General features: G+C 32.3%; 1 protein-coding gene across 1 annotated transcript; it reads left to right on the forward strand.

Moving 5' to 3' along the window:
* The first annotated feature begins 8,945 nt into the window (after positions 1-8,945).
* On the forward strand, positions 8,946-10,037 carry HBP1 (SOUL heme-binding family protein). The gene is made up of 2 exons (XM_078994918.1): positions 8,946-9,351; positions 9,485-10,037. The coding sequence occupies exons 1-2, from the start codon at positions 9,080-9,082 to the stop codon at positions 9,897-9,899; spliced, it is 687 nt and encodes a 228-aa protein (XP_078851044.1). The 5' UTR covers positions 8,946-9,079; the 3' UTR covers positions 9,900-10,037.
* The last annotated feature ends 591 nt before the right edge of the window (positions 10,038-10,628 follow it).

Here is a 10,628-nt window from a genome sequence, read left to right on the forward strand (position 1 = left end):
ACCCCTTCATTTTTATTTTTTCTCTCGAAACACCCCTGAATTATTCAACAAACCTCTTTAAGGACTTCTTGATTTTGATTTATTATTCCGGGATAAAACAAAATTCGTCTATCGAATTAAATGGATAATTTAAGGACTTTCTTGTTTTAACTTATTGTTTGTATACGTTATATGCTATAATAAAATATATTTTTAACCTTTTTAGTTATCATCATACAACGAATAAGAAAGCAAACGGGTAGCAAGTTGCGTCGTTAAACCTTTTTGTATGGTAAAATCAATTATTTTGAAGAATGCATCCATATATCTAGGAGATATAACATGATTGTGCATGATCCGTTGTAGTCTACTAAGAAGCTCCACCGCACCCGGCGCAAGGAAACCAAACGTATCAAATGCAAATGGTATGAACGCGTGTTGATTTTTCATGCACGGTTTCTCATGTGTTGGTGACCTTGCAAGTAATAGCATTTTAATACAGTTTGTCCTGCAGTGAAACCCACGACCCTCAAACTTACGAGAGGGGATACCCCTGTAAGGTCCACACATGCGTGTTGCCCTCCAACCCATCCAAAAATCAAAACGTCAGTCGGTCTAAGGGTTGACCTTCCTTCTGTCAGGTCAGTCAGGAAATTCACAGGAGCCTTTTTCTTGGCAGAAACCCCGGCATGCTTACATATGTTAACCAAAACATCCCTAACCATATTGTGTCTGTATTTGAACCCCGGGAGTTCTTTGCAATGAACTGCATGCTCGCCGAAAGAGTCCAAACATGCCTTGTAACACACCGGACATATCCCATCGGCTGGGAATATTGGTTGTTCCCACATGCACACTTGCAATAGGCACTCTATTTAGCTACTTTACCTGCACAGGAAGTAGAAACATCAGTATTCGTCACCTCAACACCCTCAGTTGGCCCTGATTGTTCAGTCTTAACTGAAGCTGGAGCTGGTTCAGGGAGTGGGCCAAACTGAGCAGGTGTCTCTTCCTCGTTGGTTTCAAGGGGTGGGGTATAGTTGTCATTAAAGGGAGATGGCACACTGTGATATCCTAACGCCTTAGTTTGATTGTCTTTAAATGTTAATTGTTTTTCAATCATCCATGCAACTACCTCACTTGACACATCAAATTTCTTAAAGTTGAATTTAGCATCTTTATATTTTGCTTTTAATGCATCAAGTTCGACAGTCACAACATCAAAATCTTTCTTAAGATATCTATAATGAACACATTTGTCACTGTACTCTGACTCTAATTTCTTAAACTCATTAGTCTCGGCCTCTAATTGTTCTTATAATGGTTTCAGGCATTTCCTAAGTTGGTACCCTTCGTATTTTAGTTCTTCGTTCTCTCTACTTAGTAATTCGTAATGTTCACGTAAATTCTCCAAAGAAATTTCATTGACACTGATTTTTGAAGAACTCATTTTTATCAAAATTTCCCTTTGATTAAAAACTCAAAATTCAATCTTAAAAGTCAAATTTCAAAAGTCAAACTTGAAAAGTCAAACCGAAAAGCTAAATTTGAAATTTTGAAAGTTAAACGAGAAAGTCAAAGTTTAAAGTCAAAGTCAAAATTTTAAGTAAAAAATCTATTTAGAAATTTAAAAATTAAAGGTTAAAATTTTGGAAGAAAATAGAATTTAAAATTAAAACAAATTGAATTTTGGGGTTAAAAGTGTGAAATATGCAAAACTAGAAGCGACTGGGAGTGCTTTTGAATTAAATTTCGAAGGAATGGAACAAAAGACTTGCTAGTCCAACTTGTAAGACGCGCTTGTTGAAGAAGCAAGAGACCCTGGTTCGATCCCCGGCACCCCTAATTCCGTTTTCCAATTTTTTTAGATAAACACAGGTAAGCCACCAAGCCGCAAGCCGCCGAGCCGTACACCGAGTCGCAAACTGCTAAGTCGTAAACTCCGGAAACCCTAGCCGTAAATGAGTTTATGGCCTTAAGCCCTTCAATGGCCGTAAACCCTAAAAAAACGATGTTTTTACCCCTTTTTTGCTCCAAAACTCGATCAAAAACTCATTTTTATAAAAAAATACGTAGAACAAACCCCCTTTATTTTTCATAGATCTATCCAAAAACGCAAAAATATTTCAAAAATAAGTTCAAATATGCTTCAGATGTGGCCAAAATGATTGATACAATCCTTGCTCTGATACCACTTGGAAGTCCCAAATTTGCTTTTGTATCAATTAGATCCGTTTGATGGTGCGGAATCCCGATCAAACAGATGATGCCAGATCAAAATAGAAGAAAGTAGAAGAAAAATAATATGAATCTTGAATGTATTGATGATATGAATGAAGTTCCTTACACAAGATTCACACACTTACACACACTTATGCTCATATCTCTATCTGGTTGTACACTCTCTTCTGTTCATCAATCACTCCTCACCCCTAACACCTATATATATACTTAGGGAACATGGGCCGTAACGGTGTACGACCGTAAACATACATACAGCCGTAAACACCAAGCTGTTTACGGTCCTAAACTGAAAAATATATTTTCTTAGAAAAGTAAAATATAAACTATATTTTTGACTCAAAAAAACTCATTCACAAAAAACATTATCGCACAATGTTTCGGGTTTGTTTTGATGGCCACATCTTATTTATCACTCATTAAATTTTATTTTCTCATTTTTATTGTCAATTCCTATATAATTATCTATAATCTTTATTTTTTGTATTTTTTTTCTTTCTAATCAATCGTTAGAAACTTAAAAACAATATTAGTGTTATATTTAAAATTAAAGAAAAACAAAGGTTAGAAAAGATTCATTCCTCAATATATTTCTTCGAATATGTTTCTTATAAGAAAAATTCAAAAAACTCATTTGCTACTCATAATTTTTATTATTATATATATATATATATATATATATATATATATATATATATATATATATATATATATATATATATATATATAAAGTAAGTTCAAATAAAAACAATAAATAGTGTGAGAACGTAAAAACATTATGTTTATGTTGTTATTCTGTAATGAATGTTGTATACATGTATTGTTGAAGTAGTTCTAATATGAATATTAATGTTTGATTATTCATATAATAATTAGAATGCTGTTATTCTATTACAAATTTATGTATGTGCATTTTTGTAGTAAATTCTAATTTAAGTTTTAACTTGTGACTATTCATTTATTCATTGCTGAATAATGATATAAAGTTGTGAATACAAAATTCATTGCATAATAATAATATAAAAATAATATTTTTACGTTCTCACACTTTTAACTGTTTTTCTTTAAACTATCCTCATATATATATATATATATATATATATATATATATATATATATATATATATATATATATATATATATATATATATATATATATATATATATATATATATATATATATATATATATAAAAGAGAGAGAGAAAATTGGAAAGAGAAAGAAGATTACTTTTTTGAAAAACAATGTTATCAAAACAATTTATTAATAAGAATGATTAACTAGTAATGATGATTAAATAGATACTAGATTGGGGTATATTAGAATGGTGTGTAGAAAAAAATATCCATTTGTTATTAATAAAGTTAGTAATAATAATACAATGTTTAAATAATAAAGTTAATAATTATGTTAAATTATTGACAAAACCAAATCAAATGATTAGGCTAAATAATTAAAAAAAAAAGTATTAGGGTTGAGAGTCTATAATTCTACTTAAATCCTACTACACACTAGTCTATTATTGTATTGACCTAGTGTTTGACTCTAACTTCTTTATTTACCAATTTCTCGTATACTTAAATTTATATTTTCAAGATAAAACTGTAAATTTGGTCCTTGTGGTATTCAAAAACCTTTGGATGGGGTCTAAAAAGTTTCTGACTTGCATGGAATGTCCAAAATCAAGTTTTTTCTATGTTTTTGGTCTAAAAAAACTTAAAATGACGATTATACCCTTTTATTTTCTTTTTTTGTATTTTTTATAATTATTATAATGTTGTTCTAATTAAAAAATAAAGAAAAAGAAAAAAAGTATTCCCACCCCAACCCTCACCCAGTGTTCTCTCTCTCTCTCTCTCTCTCTCTCTCTCCCTCTCCTTGTCGAATTCAACTGGGTAAATGAAAAAACCTTTTAAACCCATTCACCACAAACTCCACTTTATATCCCCCACTACTTAGATTAATCAAACATCACCCAAGAACCCATAAACACCACCACCACAACCTCACTGTCGTTCTTGGGGTTGTATCACCAGGAACCACCCAACTCCACCCCCTTCTTCCTTGGATTACCGACCAACAGTCCCCACCACCTTATTTCAGCGGTTTCCACCACCACCCTCTTCCTTCCCTCCCTCTCGTTGAGCTCATCGGAAACGAAGCAACAAAAGTAGTTGGAGCAGCCCCTGCCACCACGTCGTCATTGTTGTGAACCACCATCGTCTTTAGTTGTTGCTTCCGTCAATCACATCTCCAACCAACCTCGTCACCCCTTACGACCCTTGTAAGTCCGATTCTCCACCTCGTTATTATTGTTCTCCTGTTTCAATCAATCAAGAGGATCAATTGTTTAGTTAGTTCCTTACCTACGATGTCTAACAGACGAGGGAGGAAGATGATACAGGAGCCCTAATAGTCGATGTATTTTTTTGGGGGGCAATAGAGGTAGTAATAGTCAAAACCCCATTTAGATTTGGAAGATAGAAGGAGAAAGGTCAGAGGGAAGGAAGCAAAATCGGGTCACCCACAAGTATCTGAATGGAGGACCATCGATGAGTCTATATGGACTTGGGGGAAATCAAAACGAGATCAAATTGCAGCAAGGTTTTTCTTCAATCTTATTTACAGATGCATAAGGATGAAGAAGAAGAATGGCAGAGTCAAAAGAGCGGGTGTGATGGAGAGTACAGGGGTGCGTGGGTGTGTGTTTTGAGAGAGAGAGAGAGAGAGAGAGAGAGAGATTTTAGTTATTTTTATATTTAATTATTTAAATGCCAAAATAAATAAAGAAAATAGAAAAAGAAATGAAAAGGGTAAAATCGTCTTTTCAAATGTATCAGGGACTAAAAATCCAGTAAAACCTTGATTTTGGACCTTTCATGCAAGTTGAATTTTTTTTGAACCCTATCCAAAGATTTTTGAAAACCACAAGGATCAAATTTGCAGTTTTGTCTATTTTCAAGAAAACTGTCAATTTAAATTTCCAAACAAAAATACAAAAAACTATAAAGTTTAAGTTTATCATCTGTCAAGTTTAAATTTCCAAACAAATATACAAAAAAATTATAAAGTTTAAGTTTATATTACCCTTATAAAATTTACTATTAATATTACATAAAAAAAACATTCACAAATGATAAACTGTAAACTTCATACATCGATGAGAAATATCACCGGAAATGCATTAGTAACCAAAATATCTATCGTCGTAGCCATCATATCTTGCCGAAAATACATCGTTGGAGCATTCATTATAAGTTCTTTTTCTTTCTCTTAACTTGCACTAAATATTTACCTTTTCTCCATGAACATGATGTTCACTGCCTAATACACACACTAACATCGTAGAAAAACACGATCTGAAAATACACAAGTATACACCAATCACATAAAAATATGAAATGAAAATCCACACACATCAAAATTTAGGGTTTGATCTATATAAATATAAAAAATGGGCTGTAATTAGCTTTTGGGCTAAACAAATGGGCTATAGCTTTTGAATTAAACGAATGTGCTACAATTTTGCTGGACATATGAATATAGATATGTAAAAATAAAATGCAACCTAAAAAAACAACCAGGGTTTTTAATTAAATTTTTTTAATCATTTTTTTAATTATGAATTTTGTAGGAAAAAATGGCTAATATTTCGGAATTTTCTACTGATGAAGTATAATGTTTAAACTTATACTTATATGTGTATATTTATTTGATATATTTATCAATTTTTTAACATTAAAATTTTCTCTAAATTTTTAGGTTTTTAGATCTCTTGAAGATTTGAAGAATTGAGTACAAAATATTGCACGTTCTCAAGACTTTGTTACAGTCACTAAATGATCAAATGCAACAACTTTTAGATTCACCTCTAAAGTATTTCTTTGTTGTGATCGTGGTGGTATATACAAAAGTAAAGATGCAGAAACAAAAAAAAAATCCATTCGAATTGATAGGAAAGTATTTGAAAGCGCATGATGATTGGAAGTTAAGGGTCGTACGTGAGAAACACAATCACGAACCATCAATGTATATGGAGGGTCGTTCATTTGCAATGCGATTGTCAGATAAAGAGACTCGTTTGGTTCGAGATTTGATAGAGTTTAATGTTAAACCGCTAGATATTTTGTCAACAATAAAGCAACAAAATGAAAAGAATGTGTCTTCACTGACAACTATATACAATTGTCGCCATAAGTTTAAGATATCTCAACGAGAAGGTAGAACTTCGATACAAAATGTCATGCACATGTTGCACACTTGGGGTTCCTTCATCCAGTGTGGAAGAAATTAGTCGCATCTTTGACACCAAGTGCATACATGCAAGCTTATACAGACCTTCAATCATTATTGTCGAAAGAGGGAGCACCGATGGAACATAGTTCATTACTGAAGGAAATTCCATCAATATTTTATCTGTACATCACGCGTATACAAAATATAATGTGTGATGGAAATTTTGGTTTTCGATCGTTAGCCGTTTGTCGGGTATGATGAAAATGAGTGGCTTTTCATTCGTCGACATTATATGACGAGTTATTGACTTCATATGAAGACTATTCTAGAGTTTTCATTGGATGCGATGCGCTACTTGATTTATTGTCTTTCTTCATGATGGATAAGACAACACCACCAGAACACTATATTTTTATGCCTGAGACACGTATCCTGATAGCCAACAAGTTTGGTGTGATCGTCTAATTTTTTTATCACAATGGGTTCTGTAACCTTTTTCCCACAATGGAGAGGCCTAATGAGTTTATAAATCATCATGTCCCTACATTTGCACTCGTATACACGAATCACTATGTGATGGCATGGTTAGAAGAATAGTACTGATGCATCCTATTTCAACATTAAGGATTCGCCACAAAGACCCGTCTGCAACTGAATGACAAACTATGTATAAGTCGTATCTTGAATTTTATAAGCGATTCAAACCTACAAAAATATCTTTTATAACTATAGATAATTTGTAGTTTATTTTTGTTTCGGATTTTTATTATGTAATATTTAAAATAAAAAAAATGATTAAGATTTGTTCGGATTTTATTTTTCTTATAATATTTTTTATAATATCAATGATATTAGGTTGATGAAAATTTATTTGGAATTTTATTTTTTTTATAATATTATTTATGTTATTATAATATAAAAACTATATTATAGTTGTTTTTTTATCTTATAGAAAAATAAATATAAGTTATTAATAGTAATAAAGTTAGTAATTAAAATTTAATAATTAAATAATAATAATTTATTAATCCAGTAATAAGGAACTAATAATAGAAATTGATCAAATAATAATTATATTATGGTGATAATTTAAAAAGTAAGATCAATAATAATTCAAATAAAAATTATATTAAGATGATGATTTAAAAAGTAAGGCAACTAATAATTAAATGAAACCTAAAAAATAAAGTTAATGATATAGGTCGTTGTAGTTTAATATGTCCAAAACACACCAAAAAAAAATGAAAATATTTTTCCATAAATTTATTTGAAAATTTATTTTTTTTATAATATTATTTATGTTATTATATTATTAAAAACTATATTATAGTTGTTTTTTTATCTTAATGAAAAATAAATATAAATTATTAACAGTGATAAAGTTAGTAATTAAAATTTAATTATTAAATAATTTATTGATCAGGTAATAAAAAACTAATAATTGAAATTGATTAAATAATAATTATATTATGATGATGATTTAAAAAGTAAAATTAATAATAATTAAATGAAATTAATTGTAGTTGTTTGATATGTCAAAAAAATAAATAAATAAATAAAATCTTCCATATCATATAACGAGTTAACGACGTATAGAATAGGGGTGAGCATGGTGCGGTTTGGTGCGGTTTTCAGACCAAACCGAACCGCAAACCGCATGGTGCGGTTTTTGTATTCTTAAAACCGTTGGGTGCGGTTTTGCAATGGTTCGGTTTTTAAATGCGGTTTCGGTTTGTATCGGTTCGGTTTCGGTTTTTAAACCGTATTAAGAATTTGGTGCAGTTTTTTAAAACTGTAAGAACTGAAAACCATGTGCATATAAACTTGTGTTGTGCTGTTTTTTTCAATACATTCATTTTCAGCTCAAAACAAAATTACATAATCAAAAATTGAAAGTCGCTTTAAATACAACTTGTGACCATTCTCACAAACTAATTAATTATTGAAGGTTGGTTGATTTTGACTTAATTTGTTACAAGCTTATTACATGTAATCGATTAGTACGTTTGGCTAACAATAGAACATTTCTTTTGCACCCCATATAGTTTTATACAAACACAAAATAAACATATAATAAATATATTATCGTTTATAACTATTTTAAATAGCATGTACATAATATACATTGATTGATTTATTACTATACACGCTTGCGGTGCGGTTCGGTTTTGGTGGACCGGTTTTTAGGATAGAAATCGCACCGCATCGTTGACCTTCGGTTTTTGCAAAAATTAAATCCGCACCATTGGTTTTTGCATAGGTTTCGGTTTTTCGGTTGCGGTTTATTATGGTTTTGTCGATTTTTTTTTAGTCGGTTCGGTTTTTGCTCACCCCAGTATAGAAAGAGGGCTGAAATATCACTTCCCATTACTTTAAGCATAACATAGACGTCGTATAGAAATGGTCCAGGGCCAGACCCGACCCATGAAGATTGTTGAACTATTGATGGCCCATAAGAGATATGAAGACTAGCACCAAAACAGTTTACGTGTAGCAACGCCACCCACTGAAATCCGAGCTAAACCAGAACGCCATTGATCAATCCTCAATGTGTGGTCTTTCTCCATTGTCGTTATACCATTAATACCCACCTCGAGCTATTCTTCAAAATTTCCAACTGAAAATGGCAGTTTTCAGTCTGTTTAAGCTATCGATGCTACTGAGCCTACTCTCCGACGTCAAGTTAGGGTCATGGCCGGGAATTTTGACGCAGAAGGAAGCCGTCGCAGTCGGTGGATTCCCGCAGCAGTGCAACCGTATTGAGTGTCCAACATACGATGTAATCAACTCCGGAGAAGGCTACGAGATTCGCGTTTATAATTCCAGTATGTGGGCGACTACTTCTCCCATCGATGACATCTCCTTTGTCGATGGCACTCGCACCGGTTTCCTACAGTTACGTTAATTTACTCCTTTTAGTACTCGATTCGTTTCGAAAACCAAGCATTTGATTTAGAAAACTCGAACCCTAATACCGATTTCAAGTTATAGTTTACGAATCTTGTTTAAATTGATTATTTCGTTTTAGGTTATTCAACTACATCCAAGGGAAAAACAACTACAATGAGCAGATAGAAATGACAGCTCCGGTTCTAACAGAGATTGCTCCGAGTGACGGACCCTTCTGCGAATCTTCATTTCTGGTGAGTTTTTATGTCCCGAAGAAGAACCAAGTCGATCCACCTCCGGCTACCGGAATTTCGATCCAGAAATGGGGACCGACTTATGTAGCCGTACGCCAATTCGGTGGATTTATAAAGGACTCAGACGTCGGCGTTGAAGCTGCGGCCTTGTCCGCCAGTCTCTCTGGCACTACTTGGTTGGATGCCATCAAGAAAAGCCACTCCAGTGACATCACGACAGTTTACACGGTTGCTCAATACAATTCTCCATTCGAATTTGACAACAGAGTAAATGAGATCTGGTTCAAGTTTGATATGTAATCCAGTCGAAGGGAAGGGAAACAGATGACGAGCAATTTGTAATTTTTGTCATGAACAAGCCATAGATATAGATATGCTTTTGATCCCAATAAACACTCGATATTGTATAAGTAATCAATAATCTTCGGTTCGAGAACATTTAAGTGTTTTAACGATTAAATGTGTTTAACTTTGAAAAAGGGAAATGGTTTAGAAGGGTAATTATGTTTTGAAATATTCAAAAAAATATCATCCAAGTAAGACATTGGTAAGAAAATATATCATCAAATTATAGTTTTTGTTCAAATGTTACTGTCACTAGACTGATATTTCATGTAAATGGCATATCATTACTAGTTAAAATAATTAATTAGAAAAATAAAAAGAGAACCACTTAGGAGTATAACTATGTTTCGAAATTTTGGGTGCCTTAGAAGAAAGAAGAATGAGGTGATAGTGCTTGGAAGTTTGAAGCAACTTTGGATCGTGAAGTTCTCCTTTCTCATTCATCTCCATAAGGTATAAAGTTTGTACATTTATGTCTCCATTGATAGATCTAGCTTAGATGTTAAAGTTATGTTATTTTTGTCCCACAAATTGGTCCATTTGAGTGTGAGTTGTTCTAGAGCTTGTGAGGTGTATTTCCAGGTGTATTTGAGGGTGTGAAATCATAAAAATGCAATCTTGATTTTTTTCCTTCCATTCATGCATGAGGCATGAAGCTTAGAACTTTATGATAAGTTAGGGTTT

The sequence above is a fragment of the Lactuca saligna genome, chromosome 5 (genome assembly GCF_052625555.1).
Source record: "Lactuca saligna cultivar CGN05327 chromosome 5, ASM5262555v1, whole genome shotgun sequence".
NCBI lineage: Eukaryota > Viridiplantae > Streptophyta > Magnoliopsida > Asterales > Asteraceae > Lactuca > Lactuca saligna.